At 37.5% G+C, this 20,822-nt stretch overlaps 1 protein-coding gene across 3 annotated transcripts in view; it reads left to right on the top strand.

Annotated features, from left to right (window-relative positions):
• The window catches only part of LOC145268676 (F-box/WD repeat-containing protein 5-like), an 85,054-nt gene that overhangs the window by 23,537 nt on the left and 40,695 nt on the right, over positions 1–20,822 (top strand). For all 3 annotated transcript variants that reach the window (XM_080124170.1, XM_080124169.1, XM_080124172.1), the window contains exons 3-5: positions 2,304–2,478; positions 7,796–7,935; positions 15,481–16,619. In XM_080124170.1, the coding sequence (XP_079980296.1) occupies positions 2,304–2,478; positions 7,796–7,935; positions 15,481–16,619 (1,454 nt within the window). The remainder of the gene's footprint in view (positions 1–2,303; positions 2,479–7,795; positions 7,936–15,480; positions 16,620–20,822) is intronic.

A 20,822-nucleotide genomic window follows, 5' to 3' on the forward strand; every position in this document is an offset into this window, starting at 1 on the left:
GGCCAGGTAAATATGCTGAGATTGTCCGTTAAACGTTGATTGAATCCCGGACAGCGGCAAGTGACCTATAAAAAGGGATAAATTTATTGTGCTTTGTGAAAATAGACAGATATTTTATTGTTTTAGAAAATGTCAGAATAATGTTGAATGTAATCGTGCAGTCGTCTGGCCTAAGGAGACACCTGCTCAGACGTCTGGGCTTCCTGAGTGACAGGAGTGACCTTTTAGGGGCGTGTGAGAGAAATTTAATTTTGGTCCCAGATTCGCAAACTATGTACGACCTGTTGAAAGGCACACACGCAAAAGGGTTGGGTATTCCCCGTTTGACGTGTTGAATTCTGGTTGGTTGCGCGGATCATTCCAACCAATTCTGTACCTTAGTATTTAAGAAAATACCCAGGCCGAATTAGACGGATTAAAGCCAAATCTCGAAAAACGCACGCTCCAAGAACACCACAGACCCCTCTCCATCCATCCTGACTGCCATCGTGAGGAACAAAAAATAAGATTTTTAGAGAATCTTGATGTTTTTGGTGTAATCGAACTGAACGATGTATATATGTAAAAACTTGTAACTTTTGTGAAATTAACTTTTTCATAGTTAAAACCTCGGAGTGTTTTCCTTTCCTGGTTTGCATGCAAAGCTAATTGATTTTTCAGCAGTATCGACATGAAACCTGAGACGCTGAGAATTTATGTGAAGATCTCCCGGGAGAAGACGATCACGACCATTTCATTTTCAACAAGGTCAGAGGCCATCTGCTGACCTGGGCGGGAGAGGCTTACATATTATTTTTTTATTGAAATTCTTTGGGATGAGTAATTTTTGTATTCTTTCTTGCAAACTGTTATCCTCATCTTCATAGTTGTTGTTATTTCACTACATTTAAGCCAACATCCTCTGGCCTTTGGGGCCTGTGGCACAGTGGATAGAGGCATTGATGCTCTACAGTTTCAAATGATCATTGCGTGAAGATGGTAGTTTCAATCCTACCCAAGCAGGCCAAAGAATTAGTTTGCCGAAACCTGGTGAGACAACAACAACTATGGAAGGCAGTAATTACTGGGGATACAGTTACAAGACTCAGCATTCCTATCTTATTCTGGTTAACCACCTGAAGAAGGCCAGAGGATGAGTTGGCCAAGACGTGGTGAAACAAGAACAACTATGAAGATAAGGATAACAGTCCATAAAAAAGAATGGATGAAAGTTCTTTCTGTTTAATATTTGTGCCAACCACACAAACATGATTTCAGACTTTTCAACAGCTATCAATAGCATTAGACATATATGTCTTTCTTCTTTTCACGAGGGGTCAACCTCTTGGGGTTATTACCTCCAGCAAAATGAAGAGGAAAAAAAAAACAAACGGTTTTTGTGATAAATTTTTAAAAAATTATATAACATAAAATTGTTTTTCTAATATTTTAACTTTAAACTTAAAAAATGTTTTCAAAGATGGGAAAAAGTTCCTTTTTTTTTTTTTTTTTTTCTTTCAGATTTTTTTTTTCTTAATTTTTGTTTTTTATTTTTAAATTTGTTATATTTTTTTAAATAAATTTCTTTTTCTTTAATTTTTTTTTTTTTTTTTTTTAATTTAAATTTTTTTTCTATTTTAATTTAATTTTAACTTTTTTATTTCCCGTTTAAGTTTCTTAATTTATTTTTCGTTTTTAATTTTTTTTTTTCTTTATACCTTTTTTAAATTTTTTTTTTTCTTTTTTTTACAAGGGAATCACCACTTATCAAGGCCCAGCGGCCACTCGAGGATAAGTGTTAAAGAGTGTACAGTAGTAAAAGGGACAATATTATAGTAATCGTTAAAAGTGTAAATTTGATAAATTGGATTATTTGAGGGGGACAGCTCATCAAGAATTTGTTTACATTGGACTTGAAGCTTTGTTCATGGAATCTATAGTTAGATTTATTTTCCCTTTTAAATCTTTTTTATATTTATTTTCACTTATAAATTTTTTTATTTATTTTCCTTATTTAAAATTTTTTTATTTTCCTTTTGAATTTTTTTTTTATTTATTTTCCCTTTTAAATTCATTTATTTTTCCCTTTTTTATTTTCAAATTTTTATTTATTTTCCCTTTTTAATTTTTCTCTTTTAAAGTTTATTTTCGCTTTTTAATGTATTTCCTCTTTTTTAATTTTTTTATTTTTTAATTTTCTAATTTTTTCAATTTTTATTTTTTATTTTGTTATTTATTCTTCCATTTTTTAAGTTTTTGTTTATTTTTTTTCCATTTTAATTATTTTTATTTATTTATTTCTCTTTTTAAATTCTTTTTTTAAGGTATGGAATTCTACATACCCGGTAAGCCTGCGCTATAAATATAATATGAAAATGCTGACGTGGAAATATACCCAGTTTTCCCAGTTCAATGAGACGGACACCCTATTGCTTGTATCCGGGGTGCATTTTGGGGTACTCAGTACCTCTGGAGAAATTGCAGTCTTCAGTCTTGTTGGTTTGTAAAGAAAAAAAAAAAATTTTTTCTTCATTTTGTCTTGAAAAATTTCTATTAAAAAACAAAAAAAAAAACAGCCATGGCTTCTGAATGAGATTTCAAACTAACGCATTTCAGGTTAAAACATTATTACATACTTGAATGTCCTGTTGAAATTAGCGTAAATTCCAAAAATTACGAAAAAATGTACGCAGTAGAATAATAATCTATAAATATAAAAGCGAAAATGTATGTATGTATGTACGCTTTTCCTCGATGTCCACAAAAGGCTTCTTTCAGAGAAGCGCTCGCTCGCTTCACAACTTCTTAAAACTTTTTATATCATCTATAAATTGTAATATCTCGCAGTTAACCACGGAGCTCGCCTGTTTATTTAATTTTATTGACTTTCAAACGTTAATTATTCGACATTTCCTGCATCGGCACGCGTTACATTCGGTTTTCGGTATAAACAAAAAGCGAAACTCGACTCTAAAGCCAGTGGTCTCTAGAGAGCTAAGTAACGTTTGGTCAATGTCGACTTCGTCATATCAGACGGTAGCTTTCATTTCGAGATGAGACGCTCCCCCTAATAAACAGGGAGCGGGTTTTTAAAAACAAACAAACCGATTTATTGACCTCATTAAAAACTGTCCCGCACAAAATTCTAACTGCTGAATACCTATCACCGTCACGTCAATCAAAAACGCGCACCTGTTTCTTTTTTTTTTTTTTTTCACACTTTACTATTTTCCAACTGCGTGTCGTCAAGGCTTTTTTTTTTTTTTTTTTTCACGGGCACCTGTTTTTTTTTTTTTCACACACACCTACAAACACCCGGGCAACGCCGGGTACCCCTTGCTAGTTACAAATAAAAATAAAATTTATTGAATTATAGAGTTTTATCGTATGTTTTAATGAAGAATGGTTGTAAAAGTCAAGGGCAGGTAATTGCAATCTATTTTGACTTATTGCCCTTGCTTTCAATGAAAATTCGATGTTTCAAAATACAAAATTTTTTTTCATGTAAAATAAAAATAGATGTTATAATCCATCCGTTTGCCAGTGGAGTGTTACATGATTGAGGTCGTTTCTGGCTCCACCAGTGTGAACAAACGGTCGTTTGTCAGGTAGTTACTTGATTCCTCATGCGAACGACATCAGACCCATCGGTGTGAATAAACCGTATTCAAAAACGATAAAACATACTTCAATGGTGTGGACCTCTTCTGCTTGGTCACTGTCCAGCCCAGACCATCACCTCCTGGGGTCACTCTGGCTGTGATGTTTGCTCTGTCTACATTCAATTTATTTACATTCAATTTGTCTACATTCAATTTGTCTACATTCAATTTGTCTACATTCAATTTGTCTACATTCAATTTGTCTACATTCAATTTGTCTACATTCAATTTGTCTACATTCAATTTGTCTACATTTAATTTATTTACATTTAATTTATTTACATTTAATTTATTTACATTTAATTTATTTACATTTAATTTGTTTACATTTAATTTGTTTACATTTAATTTGTTTACATTTAATTTGTTTACATTTAATTTGTTTACATTCAATTTGTTTACATTCAATTTGTTTACATTCAATTTGTCTACATTCAATTTGTCTACATTCAATTTGTCTACATTCAATTTGTCTACATTCAATTTGTCTACATTCAATTTGTCTACATTCAATTTGTCTACATCTACTTTGTCTACATCTAACTTGTCTACATTTGTCTACATCTAATTTATCTACATATATTTGTCTACATTCAATTTGTCTGTGTTCAAAGAAAAAAAAAATATGTCCTCTCTTTCTCTCTTTTACTTTCCCTCTCTGTCCTATTCTAACCAAGTCTGTCGACCTGTTCCACAAACCCCAAAAACTCAACATGAAATATCTAAAAAAAAAAAAAAAAAAAAAAAAAAAAAAACCTAAAACCCCATCCTCCAATGTAGACCCCTACTACAATGTCTCCTTCTCCAACATCAGGGGTCTACGTTCCAACCTTTCAGAGGTTGAAACCCAATTACAGGAGACGAAACCGGACTTACTCTTTCTAAGCGAAACTGGCATAGGGCCAACCACTTCCCTAGATGAGTCCATAATAAAAGGATACTCTAACTTAACATCTAAATCTGAGCCCCAAGATCGCCATGGGCATGAAATATGCGCCTACATTAAAGATGGCTTCCCATGTGGTAGAGATATCTCCAGAGAAGACCCTAATTTACCTTATATGTGATTCCGGGTTGCACTTGCTTACACCATCACATTCATATTTGCTCTCTATCGCTCCCACAACAGCGAGGTTACTGTCCTTAAGAGTATATCTGAGAAAATTCACCTCATCCTGTCTGCTCATCCCTCGGCTACCATTCACATTTGCGGTGACTTCAATGTCCATAATGTGGAATGGCTGACCCACTCAAATAAGACAGATGATGAGGGGAGATTCTGTCATGATTTTGCGATTGCCTATGACCTCACTCAGATTGTTCATGAACCCACCCGTGTACCCGATACTACTGGTCAGTATGCAAGCCTTCTAGACCTTTTTCTCACACCTTCCCCTGAGCTATGTTCATGTTCTGTCCTATCTCCCCTGGGATCCTCCGATCACACAGTTGTATCAGTTAAGATAAAAATGAAATGTAATAAGTCTTCAGATATACCTCTCCACCGTACTGTATATCGATACTCTATGGCTGACTGGGATAGCTTCCGTACATTCATATCTGATCTACCTCTGCATTCCATGTTTAAAAAGGATGTATCCTCTATAGTATCAGACCTTACCGAATGGTTAACTGTAGGCATAGACCGATTCATACTATCCAAAAAGTTCCAACAAAAACCTAACAGTCAGCCATGGTTCTCCCCAGAATGTGCCGCTGCCATTGCGCGCAGAAATCACTTTTTCCATAGCTACCAACGTAATAGATGTACTGAGACTAAAGCTGCCTTCAGGACTGCCAGCAACCACTGCAAAAGAGTAATAAAAAATGCAAGAGAGCTATATTATGCTCAATCCATCAAATCCAAAGTAGCTGAGCAGCGGCTTGATTCCCACCAGTTTTGCAAATAGCAAACAGGATCCTGAACAGAAGCGTGCATTCCATCCCAACCATCATCAATGAACCTGAGGTCATCTCGTCAGCATCAGACAAGGCCAAACTATTTGCCAAGAACTTTTCAGCTAATTCTACCCTCTGCGACGAAGAGAATCAACTCCCCGTATTTCCTCCTACAACAGACAACACCCTATCCAACATACAAATATCTGTGCATGAGGTCGCCAAACTAATCAAGAACCTTAATTCCAGTAAAGCAACTGGCCCAGACGGCATTCCAATTATATTGTTGAAAAAGCTTCGACCAGAACTTGCCTCCATACTTACAAAACTGTTTAAGCGTTGCCTTAAGAAGAAGTGCTTTCCAACACCCTGGAAAACCTCATCAGTATACCCTGTATTTAAGAACTCAGGTGATAAATCATCCCCCTCTCAGTACAGACCAATAAGTCTCTTGTGTGTCATGAGTAAGTTACTGGAATCCATATTAAATAAAGAAGTAGTCAACCACCTCAGCAGAAATAACCTCCTTAGTGACATGCAATATGGTTTCCGTTCTGCTAGATCTACAGCTGATGTGCTAACAGTTATATCCCATAGGATTAGTGAATCTCTCGACAAAGGCTTCCTTTCTAGGGCAATTGCTCTTGACATATCAAAGGCCTTCGATAAGGTTTGACATAAGTGCCTACTTCACAAGATTTCTAGCTACGGTATTACTGGAAATGTTTTCTCAATAATTAAATCATTTCTCTCTGATAGGTTCATAAGATTAGTGGTTGATGGGCAGAATTCTGAGGCCCACAGTATTAATGCTGGAGTCCCCCAGGGGTCCATCCTGGGCCCAACTCTCTTCCTGATCTACATCAATGATCTTCCAAAACACATACTAAATTCATTCATTGACATCTATGCTGATGACGCGACCATCTACGGCAACACATCAAAGGCCGTAAAGATAAAGCTTTCTCTGATTCCTTTTCCTCTGATCTTGAGCGCATCATTCAGTGGGGGAAGAGATGGCTGGTTACTTTTAATGCATCTAAAACCAAGCTCCTAACTTTACATCATCAACGCTCTGTTCCTCATCTTGCATCAATTGAAATGGATGGCTCTTGTCTTGGGGAGGCTTCATGTTTTGACAAGCTCCTGGGTTTGACCTTTACTCCTGATCTGAAATGAAACACGTATATAAAGTCTGTTGCCCAGGCTGCTGGGAAAATGGTAGGATCCTTCTACCACTCCAGAAGATATCTCACTACTGATGCAATTCTCTATCTCTATAAAAGCCAAGTACATCCAAAGATGGAGTACTGCTGCCACATCTGGGCTGGAGCTTCAAAAAACAGCCTATCCTGCCTTGACAAAGTACAAAATAGACTTCGTGGCTTAGTGGGGGATGCTCTCTTCTCTTCCCTGCAACCTCTCTCCCACAGAAGAGACGTTGCGAGCCTGTCTTTTTATCGTTATTTCCATGGCAAGTGCTCATCCGAGCTCCAATCTCTGGTCCCTCCTCGCCAATCCTTCATGATAAACACCCGTCTAGCTAAAACCACTGTCAGTAATTTCCCCCACTCTTTATCTGTGCCTAAATCAAAACGTAGATTCCATGAACATAGCTTTTTTCTGAGAAGCGCACGCCTGTGAAATTCTCTTCCGTTTGCCTGTTTCCCACCTGACTACAACTTGGACGTCTTCAAGTCCAACATAAACAAATTTCCGATTAATCGCCCCCTTAAGTAAGACGCTTTATCAAATCTCCAATACCAACTATTACTACGATACTATCCCATTGATTATTGTACACAAAATAACCCTTATCCCCGAGTGGCTTATGGGCCTTGATAAGTGGTGATCCTCATGTAAAAAAAAAAAATTGTGTTGACGTCAAGCTACACATGGCTTCCACTAGACTACAATCAAAGTATAAGATAACCATTCGCCGCTCATGGCTATCTTTATTTATTATTTTTATCTTCGTTAACTCCCAAACACCTTATTTCATTTTTTATTGCTTAAGTACCACTTAAGTAAGACGCTTTATCAAATCTCCAATACCAACTATAACTACGATATTATCCCATTGATTATTGTACACAAAATAACCCTTATCCCCGAGTGGCTTATGGGACTTGATAAGTGGTGATCCCCATGTAAAAAAAAAAATAAATAAATAAAAAAAAAAAAAATTGTCTACATATTTATCTGCAATTATTTGTCCACATATTCTTGCTTACATATATTGTTTTTTTTCATAGGGGAATTCCAGTTACAGTGCCGCGTTCTAAACAAGCCATATGATGTCTTTGGTACTTGGTACAATTCAAATTACCTGCTTTCGGGTAGTTTACTTTGGTTTGGTCCACTTCAGTCCTGTTCGGCTCTTTGGTTGAATAAGGTAAACCTCTTTTTTTTTTCATATTCTAAATTCTTTTATTTTTGGGGAACACATGTAGACAACACAGTGTAAACCCATATAGTTTCTCGCTTGTCAGCATCAACATTGTGTGGCATGGGTCTTACAACCACACCTAAAACTGCCCATAGACTAAAAATATATCGACCTTTTATGTCTGGTCTTTTATTCACCATACCTTGACCAACAATCCTACGTCAACTTCGTTTTGTGCGTCTTTGTAAGCAGCTTCCTGTCAATTGTTTGTTTGGTTTTTTTTTTTTTTTGGTTTTGGTTTTTTCAGTAAACCCATTTCTCTTTCTTTTTTTTTTTTCTTTTTTGTTTGTCATACTACTTTTTCTCTTTCTCCCCCCCCCCCTCATACTTTCCAACACCGGAGGCAGGGAAGCCTTGATAGTATTACAACAGTCAGTGATCCTGGATATGACCTTAAACTATATCCGATGATGAGGTCCCAGCTTGCGGGCTTTGGGGAGTGTGGAGCCACCCCTTAATTGTCATTGTTCCCAGGTCTACTCTGACCCGGAATGGTAGTACCTGTTAGGGTCCCAACTATGGGTTAAATAGAAACTAACTTGAAAAAAAAAACCCAAATATATTCTATTAAAAACATTTTTCTCCAAAATCACTGGATTGGGCATTAAATAACCTGAAAAGGGTTGATATGCCATAAAACAAACAACCAACCAACAACAGTAAGTTACACAAAACAAGGTTAGCAAATGGGAACTCTGTAATCAAGAAACAGGTTGTTGTTGAATAGCAGGGGGCTCATTTTTAAGGATGATGGGGAGTTCATATTGGGGCACATATAGAACAATGGTGAGGGAGACATTTATACAGTTCTTATATTTCTTGGGGACTTCGTATTAACAGTTCTTATATTTCTTGGGGACTTCGTATGAACAGTTCTTATATTTCTTGGGGACTTCGTATTAACAGTTCTTATATTTCTTGGGGACTTCGTATTAACAGTTCTTATATTTCTTGGGGACTTCGTATTAACAGTTCTTATATTTCTTGGGGACTTCGTATTAACAGTTCTTATATTTCTTGGGGACTTCGTATTAACAGTTCTTATATTTCTTGGGGACTTCGTATTAACAGTTCTTATAACACCGATATTAGAATGATAATGAGATTTATATTGCATCGTGACGATGACTGTGACAATTGCTGAGGGAAAAACATTTCTATATCAGACAGGGGATTGTTCTTCTTCACACATACCGAGGAGAGGGTGATATGATACACAGTTCTTAACACAGGAGAAGGGAGATACATAAAATATTCATTATAAGATGATAGACACAATTACCTTTCGTTCGTGATGAAGGACGACACAAGACAACAGTTACAAAACACAATGATGATTTCTTTATTGATCTGATCGGCCGGTCGATGACGTCAGGGATTCAAATTTGGATCTACATAGTCTAAATGCTCCCCCTTCGCTTCCAAGAGATCAACTGACTGGCTCTCTTCTCACTGACTAACTTTTTTTAACTGACTAAAATCCGAACCCATAATATGGAGAAATGTCCTTTGTCTATGACGTCAGAAGTGTGTTTTTCAAAAGTGACCAATTTCACGTGGCTTTATGTGTTTGTCCAAACACACTTTTGACAAACAAAAGAATCCTCAATTCTAATCCAACCTATTTTTAAACAATATTAATTTGCATTGTTTTTTCTTTTAGCTGACATTTTTAATATTCAGATTTCTAAAAGAATGGACAATCAACTTTTTCTGATATAAACAATATTTAACTATTCTAATAGAATTTAATAATGGACTAAATTTTTAACATTCCAATTCTAAACCTTACTTACAAGGTTCGAGTCTAGGCTTATCCTAATCTCATTTTCACTTATTTATTATTCTTCTTATTTACATGGAAAGGGGACAGCCCTTTTCCATGTAACATCGTGATGCAGGATAGAGATACGTGGCAGAAAAAAAAAAATGAAGTCTTGGACTCCAATGTCATGCAGATTCCATTGGAGTGCTTCGGTTGTTTCGGTTGTATGCCCAGTCGGCCCTAGTATTTTATTTACCTCTTTTCAGGATGTTAGACACAAGCTCATGTTTTGCATAAGTTAAAAACAAATTTTGAAGAGTATTTAAAATGTTTTGGTCTTCACTAATCAGTAAAAAACCCAAATTTGTTTTTGAATGATTTTTTTTTTTTTATATATATATATCATCTTCATTCCGTGACAAGTAGGAACGTGATAAATGTTTTTTTTTTAGCGCCATAAGTGCCAATCTGAATAAGCATCCAACAGACAATTTACAGTCAAAGGATGTTGAGTGATGCGTAATGATATTTAAATATTTTTACATTCAAAGGGAGAAAACTCTTTTGTAGACTAAAATTATCTCCCTTTCCGAATGATGCTTGAAGCATGATTGATCAAAAAAGAGTCGCCAACCTGATAGGTCCGGAACTGTCATCTAGGCTTCAGCCTCTGTCCCATCGACGAGATGTTGCATCCCTCTGCCTGTTCTACAAATACTTTAATGGTGAATGCTCTGACGAACTGCAAACACTTGTACCTCCTCGACGTAACTACCCCCGACAAACCCGACAAGCTAGTAAGTCTCATCCCTTTACAGTAGAGATCCCTAGGTGCAAGAAAGCCTTTTACTCCAATAGTTTCTTCCCCAGAACTGCAGGTCTTTGGAACTCCCTTCCGGGATTCTGCTTTCCCAACTGTACTGATATGCAGAAGTTCAAGTGTAATGTGAACAAACATCTTTCTACTCATCTCCCTTCATAATGACCCTGCAAAATAAGTCCCTGATAGTAGCCCCCTGCTTCAAAGTGGCACTGTGCCTTGTTTGGAGTGAAAATCGAATTAAAAAAAAAAAAAAAAAAAAGTCACTAGAATACACTTACTGACATCAGCTCCTTATTTTTATGGTAATTCTTCCAGTTATAAAATCGGGCGCTTCTACACTATTGGGACGAAATATTGTAGTCTGTGAATGGAGTTTTCAGATAAAAAACAATGGTTTCTACTGATTTTTTTTTTTTTCTTTTTTGTAAATTCTTATAAACTAGCCTGGGTTCCCAGCATTGCCCAAGTGTTTGGGGGGGGGGGGGGGTTGAACAAAAAAAAAAAAAAAAAGTGGTAGTAGGCAGGTAGGCTTGAACTCGTACCAAAAGGAGGAAAAGAATGTGAAAAAAAAAAGTGACGTCTTTGCTGTTGCGTTCATTGGTTGTTGGTTGTTTTTGTTTTACGGCATATCAACCTTTTTCAGGTTATTTAATGCCGAATCTAGTTATTTTGAGGAACGACTTTTAATGGAGTATATTTGTTTTTTAAGTCGGATTCTATTTAACCCATAGTTGGGACCCTAACAGGTACTACCACTCGGAGTCAGAGTGGACCTGGGAGCAATGGAAATTAAAGTGTGGCTCCACACTCCCCAAAGCCCGCAAGCTGGGGCCTCACCATCGGATATAGTTTTAGGTCATATCCAGGACCGTGCGTTCATTGCCAAACCAGAAGTGGCGAAGGTTGTAGAAAAGTGCCCAGTTGAGGGTGAAGGAATTAATGTTTTTAGCCAATTTTTCAATATGTGTCATCCAAAAGGTCGATCTTCAAAACGATACCGATGTTGTGAAAATCTGTCACCTCTGTCAAAAGTTTTAGGTAGACATCCATACATACATAGATACATTTAATCAGACAGGTGAGATTTATATTATAGATTACAATGTTAGCTTCCAAATTATACAGTCAAAATTACCTGAGTATTACTGAATTATTAAAAAAAAAAAAAACTTTAATCGTGTTAGCAGATGAAAAATTGCGGTCACCTTGTTTTTATAAAATAAATCAAAACTGAAAATTACCTCCACTTGGAACTCTCCTGTGTCTTACATAAGCAAATATGAACATTTTCTTCAAATTCTATTTTCTATTTTCTTTAATAAATAATTTTCCACCATATCAAGTTTCATAATTTTGGTATATAATCATCTTAAAAATACGAGGAATACGTAGATAACTATTATTTGTATGTAATAAATAGTGTAATATGGCCTTTTCAGTGCGAAAGTCTCTACCAAACTCCTCTGAATATTTGGCCTACAGAGTTGAAATTTGATATATAGGGTATTTAGATCAAAATTAAAAACAAAACAGTTGACGTTGGCAGGAAAATCTGACTAAACCTGTTTCCATGCACAAATCTGCATTCTTAAGTCAAACAACTTTGTTTTTTTAACTATATATATATATATATATATATATATATATATATATATATGCATAACTCAGATGCCAAGGAATGAAGCTGGAAAGTTGTATGTTTTGGTTTCGATTCTAATGGCATCCAAGTCATATTTTTGGTAGACCAACACACAACTTTTTATAAACTTCTAGGGATTTTTGGATGTGCTGAAAACGAATATCACATTTAAAATTGGGGCAGACAACTAGTTTTCACAATATTGCAAACATATTTTTTCCGCATTTTTTGTATGGTAATGTAACGTGCCGGCCATATTTGTTTATAAGAAACAGGGGAGGGAACAATGTCATGAAATTACAAGATAATTATAAGCCGTTCTTAACATGGGGAAGTTGGAGGGGGTGTTTATTCCGAAAGCCGTTCTTAACATGGGGAGGTTGGGGGGGGGTCTAACCTGAAAGCCGTTCTTAACATGGGGAAGTTGGAGGGGGTGTTTATTCCGAAAGCCATTCTTAACGTGGGGAGGTTGGGGGGGGGTAACCTGAGAGCCGTTCTTAACATGGGGAAGTTGGAGGGGGTGTTTATTCTGAAAGCTGTTCTTAACATGGGGAGGTTGGGGGGGGGGGGTCTAACCTGAAAGCCGTTCTTAACCTGGGGAAGTTGGAGGGGGTGTTTATTCCAAAAGCCATTCTTAACATGGGGAGGTTGGGGGTGTTTATTCCGAAAGCTGTTCATATCATATTTAAACATTTTTTACGCTTGGACAATGCCAAGCGGCATGATAAGTACAAACAATTACCCACAAAGTTGGTATTTTTTTGATCTGCGTAAAAATAATATGGATATATTTATATATATATTTTTTGTTTTCACAAAATCAAGACAACAAAGGTTGGATTGATAGCAACAAGTAGTTTTCCTTAAAAGGGAAATTGATTCCATATTGTTTATTAAAAAAGTGTTTTTTCTCATAGTCTGAAGAGAGGCAGGCCGCTCTTGTGAATATTTTCAAACGATATAAGGTTTGAAATTGTCCGAATGGTCGCGAAACATTTGTAACGAACAATGAAAATACACTACTTGTTGCTATCAATCCAACTTTTGTTGTCTTGTTTTTGTGAAAATAATATATGAATGTTCGATTAAAAAAAAACTGGTAATTTTGAAGATTAAAAATTAAGTCACTTCATACTGACTTAAAATTTATTGGTATATGAACGATTACCGAATTCTCAATTATATAAACATAATAAAATTCGGAATATTATATATAAGATATAAATAAGATATATATATATATATCTCTTATTTATAATATTCCAATTTTTGGATTTTTACCATGTCAAATCACATTTCAATTCCTTTTGACGGATTGATAGTTGCTATTTCTTCTGATGAGTTAAGGGCATAATAGATTCACTGATTGAAATAATAATTAAGTGATTGATTTTGCGCTACAAAACAGATACTGTCAAGAATTGTATAAGTCAACTGAATTAAAGGAATAAATAATAAGATGGTCAACATCATGAATTTTGGAATATAACTTTTTGTCATTTATTCACTATATTGCTCTGTAATTACATTGAGCTTTTTAAATAAGGATTGGTATATATTATAAGGAAATATATATATAGAGAGAAAGAGAGAGAGAATAAATGACAGTTATATTCCAAAACTCATGATGTTGACCATCTTATAATTTATTCCTTAAATTCAGTTGACTTATGCAATTCTTGACAGTATAAGTCAACTGAATTAAAGGAATAAATTATAAGATGGTCAACATCATGAATTTTGGAATATAACTTTTTGTCATTTATTCTCTATATTGCTCTGTAATTACATTGAGGATTGGTATATATTATTAGAAAATATATTTCTACAGATATATATATATATATATATATAGGTAATAATGCAGAAAAGGCGACACTAACTTTTAAATACACCGGAAGTTGGCACCTGTGTCTCTCAATTGAAGTATGGCAGCACAGAATTGATACAATTTTCAAATATATTTTTTGTTTATTTTTTTTTTCACCCCCCTTATAATAAAAATATGTAGAAATATGTAAACTTTTTATCAATTATTTTTTTTTTTATTCTTTAATCAAATATCTTTTATATATAAACATATTAACTTAATTAAACAGTTATTTAAAAAGATATGCGATTAAAAAAAAAAAGCAATTGATAAAAAGTTTGTATTTTTATATATTTTTATAACTTTTTTGTTAATATATTTTTCAAACATATGTAGGTTTTTTTTTTTTTTTTTTTTGTATATTCAGTCGACTGAAATTTATTTCCCTAATTTAAAGCTTCAGTAAGGCAGGCAAGCAGGCAGGTGTTTGCCTTGTTGTAAATAATTTGCCTGCTAATGAAGGGAGGGAGTATTCACTGCTTGCAAATTGATTTTTGCCTGCCATTTCACAATAACATTTAAAAGTTTACCTACATGCGGGATTGGATTTGTTTCGTTCCAAATATTTACTAATTTTCATTTTTTTTTTTTTTTTTGTATGAAAATGAAACGAAACTTTTCCTATTTGTTTTGTTGATTTGTCATTTTGCTTCATAGTTAATTACAACCAGAATGTGGCAAACAGTACCAAAAAAAAAAACCCCCAAGAAACATGAAAAGTTATAATTAAGGCAACCCAAAAATTGCGTTTATTAATCAGGTCGAATAATTTGACGGAGTAATTTTATAAAAAATTTCATAAATCAGAATATTTAAATTTCATGTTTATAAGAACATTCAATGAACATTAATTGCAATTTTTAAGTTGCCATAGTTACAATCAAAAGTTGCCATAGTTACAATCAAAAGTTGCCATAGTTACAATCAAAAGTTGCCATAGTTACAATCAAAAGTTGCCATAGTTACAATCAAAAGTTGCCATAGTTACAATCAAAAAGTTGCAATCAAAAATGAATGAAACCAAATTTTACTGAAACAAAACAAATGAAACATATTTTGGAAAATTTTTGCTACAAAAGTTTGGACCTCCACCCTTGGTCCTTCCTAACTATGCCCTTGAATGAACTGTACGGAGCAGGGAGGGGGGGGTGCAGACAAAGGAAGAGATGGGAGAACACCATTTGAGAGTGGACAAGGCTGGCCCTAAGTAGGAAGGAAGAAGATCAGAAAGGTTGGCAAAAGTTGGTAGCCAGGTCATCTAATGATTATTATATTGTACCTAATATCATAATCATTAGAGAATTGCATCAATTTTAACTGTTAAATTGGGGGGTGGGGCTTCGTTTTAGTTGTCCTTGCTAATGAAGAATTATATTTTTCTTTTTTTTTTGTAGGCATTTCAGGCTACAGACTCTGAGCACGAGTCTGTCGTTATGCGTCTCTATCGGTTCAGCAATTTCAACGCAAGTTCCATACGGGCCATAATGATTGCGAACTGTGTGACCGATGAAGAAGGAAGTTTAAAAAGGGAAACAGAATCTGCGAACATTACAACCGCGTCCAGTGGATTTAATGTTAAAACGCCGAGCACTATTGGTAGCAGTGAAGCAAGGAGTAGTCCATCTGCCCGAAATCACAGGCAAAAGAGCCCCGTGCCGGTGACTTCGTGCACGAGGGCTCACAACTGTCCGAACTGTTTAAAGCGACGGGCAGATAAAAAAGCGCAGCAAGCTGTGGCTGCAAATAATAGTGATGCATATCAGCGGAGCTGTAAGACGTTGCAGTGTCTCCCCGTTATGGAGAATGGACGATTACAGAGCAGGATGCTGGAGGTCGAAGGTGATGACTCTGAGGAACAGCTCAATGGGACAATTGAATACAATGAGGATTACCGGAAGGCTGAGGTAACGTGGCATGAGGGCTTGGACAGCAGTGAGCAAGTGACGTTGTGTGAAGATTTACGAGCGGGCAAGGAGAACGTTCCGAACTTAAAATGTCTCTGCGCTGCTCGAAATAGCTCTCATGATGAAACAACAGATGCCTATTCGCAAAACTCGTGTCAGAAGGATAATATCGAAGTGGCACTGTCTTCATACAGTTGCTGCTGCAGTTTCCGCACGAACTCCAGTCAGCCTGAAGTGCCCCATCGGGACACGGAAGCTAAATCAGATGCAAGTGGTGTACAATCAGGTCCTCCCAAATCATCGGAATCTATGACGACCGATTTGCAGGCAGCAGATGGCCTCGTGCAGGGCAACGGGATTGGTTTGAAATCTTTGTCGAAATTCCAGGACAAATATCTCATTTTCACAACGGGCTCAAAGACGTATACGCCACACCAGATTGGGATCAAAAAGGTTCAGTCGTTGGAGGCGATGCGGTACGAGAACGTTGAAGAAACTGGGGAAGGAGTAAGGCTCATGCCGAACGTCGAAGATAGCCAGCCAGGCTCACCGCTGAAATTCGACGAGGTCGATCATCTTATAGAACTTGATGGGCATATAATTGGAATGTGCTTATCTCCGGATCATAGGTAATGAAAAGTATTTTCTTTTTTATTTTTATTTTTTTTTTTGTTTTATTTTATTTAAAAGTTTTATTCTATTTTCATTTTTTGTTTTTATGTATTTTTTTTGTTTTGTTTTTACTTTTATGTTTTTTATATTTTTTGTTTTATTATTTAATTTTTTTTTTGCTTTTGTTTTATTATTTTGTTTTTTTTATTTTTGTTTTTATATTTTTTTGTCTTTTATATTTTGTTTTTATTTTTTTGTTTTATTTTTTAGTTTTATTTCATTTTTTATTTTTATTTTTTTGGTTTTTGCTTTGCTTTTTTTATTTTGTTTTTTGTTTTTTGTTTGTCTTTTTATATTTTTTGTTTTGTTTTTTTTTTTAAATTTTATTTTTTGTTTTTATTTGATTTTTTTGTTTTTATTTGTTTGTTTATTTTTTTATATTTTCATTTTTGTTGTTTCATTTTTTACCAGCAGGGCTACATGGCAATGTCTGGTGCAAAAGTGTAACCAATTTCTATTAAAGCTTCTACCTCTATACCTCCCTTCAACCCAATCGCTTGCTAAATGCACACACACACACACACACACACACAACTTTCCTTTATACAAGGTGTCTTTAGTAAGACTTTTTTCATACAAGCATTTTTATTGATAGTACACACATGAAACTCTAGCCTCCTTCGAAGTAATCTTGTACAGTTTCAACAATTTCGGGAGGACCCCATAGAAGTCTTCTTGTGTGAGCATGTCATGTTGAACTGGAACCTCCTTCACTCATCCCAATGCAACGTCTTGTAACGTCCCCTAGAACCTCCTTCACTCATCCCAATGCAATGTCTTGTAACGTCCCCTAGAACCTCCTTCACTCATCCCAATGCAATGTCTTGTAACGTCCCCTGGAAGTCCTTCACTCATCCCAATGCTATGTCTTGTAACGTCCCCTAGAACCTCCTTCACTCATCCCAATGCAACGTCTTGTAACGTCCCCTGGAACCTCCTTCACTCATCCCAATGCAATGTCTTGTAACGTCCCCTAGAACCTCCTTCACTCATCCCAATGCAATGTCTTGTAACGTCCCCTGGAAGTCCTTCACTCATCCCAATGCAACGTCTTGTAACGTCCCCTGGAACCTCCTTCACTCATCCCAATGCTATGTCTTGTAACGTCCCCTGGAACCTCCTTCACTCATCCCAATGCAACGTCTTGTAACGTCCCCTGGAACCTCCTTCACTCATCCCAATGCAACGTCTTGTAACGTCCCCTAGAACCTCCTTCACTCATCCTAATGCAATGTTTTGTAACGTCCCCTGGAACCTCCTTCACTCATCCCAATGCAATGTTTTGTAACGTCCCCTGGAACCTCCTTCACTCATCCCAATGCTATGTCTTGTAACGTCCCCTGGAACTTCCATCACTCATCCCAATGCAATGTTTTGTAACGTCCCCTAGAACCTCCTTCACTCATCCCAATGCAACGTCTTGTAACGTCCCCTGGAACCTCCTTCACTCATCCCAATGCAATGTTTAGTAATGTCCCCTAGAAGTCCTTCACTCATCCCAATGCAATGTCTTGTAACGTCCCCTGGAAGTCCTTCACTCATCCCAATGCAACGTCTTGTAACGTCCCCTGGAACCTCCTTCACTCATCCCAATGCAATGTTTTGTAATGTCCCCTGGAAGTCCTTCACTCATCCCAATGCAACGTCTTGTAACGTCCCTTGGAAGTCCTTCACTCATCCCAATGCAATGTCTTGTAACGTCCCCTGGAAGTCCTTCACTCATCCCAATGCAACGTCTTGTAACGTCCCCTGGAAGTCCTTCACTCATCGCAATGCAATGTCTTGTAACGTCCCCTGGAAGTCCTTCACTCATCCCAATGCAATGTCTTGTAACGTCCCCTGGAAGTCCTTCACTCATCCCAATGCAATGTCTTGTAACGTCCCCTGGAAGTCCTTCACTCATCCCAATGCAACGTCTTGTAACGTCCCCTGGAACCTCCTTCACTCATCCCAATGCAATGTTTTGTAACGTCCCCTGGAAGTCCTTCACTCATCCCAATGCAATGTCTTGTAACGTCCCCTGGAAGTCCTTCACTCATCCCAATGCAATGTCTTGTAACGTCCCCTAGAACCTCCTTCACTCATCCCAATGCAATGTCTTGTAACGTCCCCTGGAAGTCCTTCACTCATCCCAATGCAATGTCTTGTAACGTCCCCTAGAACCTCCTTCACTCATCCCAATGCAATGTCTTGTAACGTCCCCTGGAAGTCCTTCACTCATCCCAATGCTATGTCTTGTAACGTCCCCTGGAACCTCCTTCACTCATCCCAATGCAATGTCTTGTAACGTCCCCTGGAAGTCCTTCACTCATCCCAATGCAATGTCTTGTAACGTCCCCTGGAAGTCCTTCACTCATCCCAATGCAATGTCTTGTAACGTCCCCTGGAACCTCCTTCACTCATCCCAATGCTATGTCTTGTAACGTCCCCTGGAACCTCCTTCACTCATCCCAATGCAACGTCTTGTAACGTCCTCTGGAACCTCCTTCACTCATCCCAATGCAACGTTTTGTAACGTCCCCTAGAACCTCCTTCACTCATCCCAATGCAATGTCTTGTAACGTCCCCTGGAAGTCCTTCACTCATCCCAATGCAATGTCTTGTAACGTCCCCTGGAACCTCCTTCACTCATCCCAATGCAATGTCTTGTAACGTCCTCTGGAACCTCCTTCACTCATCCCAATGCAACGTCTTGTAACGTCCCCTAGAACCTCCTTCACTCATCCCAATGCTATGTTTTGTAACGTCCCCTGGAACCTCCTTCACTCATCCCAATGCAATGTCTTGTAACATCCTCTGGAACCTCCTTCACTCATCCCAATGCAATGTCTTGTAACGTCCCCTGAAACCTCCTTCACTCATCCCAATGCAATGTCTTGTAACATCCCCTAGAACCTCCTTCACTCATCCCAATGCTATTTTTTGTAACGTCCCCTGGAAGTCCTTCACTCATCCCAATGCAATGTCTTGTAATGTCCCCTAGAACCTCCTTCACTCATCCCAATGCTATGTTTTGTAACGTCCCCTAGAACCTCCTTCACTCATCCCAATGCTATGTCTTGTAACATCCTCTGGAACCTCCTTCACTCATCCCAATGCAATGTCTTGTAACGTCCCCAGGAACCTCCTTTACTCATCCCAATGCAATGTCTTGTAACGTCCCCTGGAACCTCCTTCACTCATCCCAATGCAATGTCTTGTAACGTCCCCTGGAACCTCCTTCACTCATCCCAATGACACGTCTTGTAACGTCCCCTAGAACCTCCTTCACTCATCCCAATGCAATGTCTTGTAACGTCCCCTGGAACCTCCTTCACTCATCCCAATGCAATGTCTTGTAACGTCCCCTAGAACCTCCTTCACTCATCCCAATGCTATGTTTTGTAACGTCCCCTGGAAGTCCTTCACTCATCCCAATACAATGTCTTGTAACGTCCCCTGGAAGTCCTTCACTCATCCCAATGCTATGTCTTGTAACGTCCCCTGGAACCTCCTTCACTCATCCCAATGCAATGTCTTGTAACGTCCCCTGGAACCTCCTTCACTCATCCCAATGCTATGTCTTGTAACGTCCCCTGGAACCTCCTTCACTCATCCCAATGCTATGTCTTGTAACGTCCCCTGGAACCTCCTTCACTCATCCCAATGCTATGTCTTGTAACGTCCCCTGGAACCTCCTTCACTCATCCCAATGCTATGTCTGTAACATCCCCTGGAACCTCCTTCACTCATCCCAATGCAATGTCTTGTAACGTCCCCTGGAAGTCCTTCACTCATCCCAATGCTATGTCTTGTAACGTCCCCTGGAACCTCCTTCACTCATCCCAATGCAATGTCTTGTAACGTCCCCTGGAACCTCCTTCACTCATCCCAATGCAGTGTCTTGTAACGTCCCCTGGAAGTCCTTCACTCATCCCAATGCTATGTCTTGTAACGTCCCCTGGAACCTCCTTCACTCATCCCAATGCAATGTCTTGTAACGTCCCCTCAAAGTCCTTCACTCATCCCAATGCAATGTCTTGAAACGTCCCCTGGAAGTCCTTCACTCATCCCAATGCAATGTCTTGTAACGTCCCCTGGAAGTCCTTCACTCATCCCAATGCTATGTCTTGTAACGTCCCCTAGAACCTCCTTCACTCATCCCAATGCAACGTCTTGTA

Source organism: Euprymna scolopes, chromosome 44 (genome assembly GCF_053919585.1).
Source record: "Euprymna scolopes isolate OS-2025 chromosome 44, ASM5391958v1, whole genome shotgun sequence".
Taxonomy (NCBI): Eukaryota; Metazoa; Mollusca; class Cephalopoda; order Sepiida; family Sepiolidae; genus Euprymna; species Euprymna scolopes.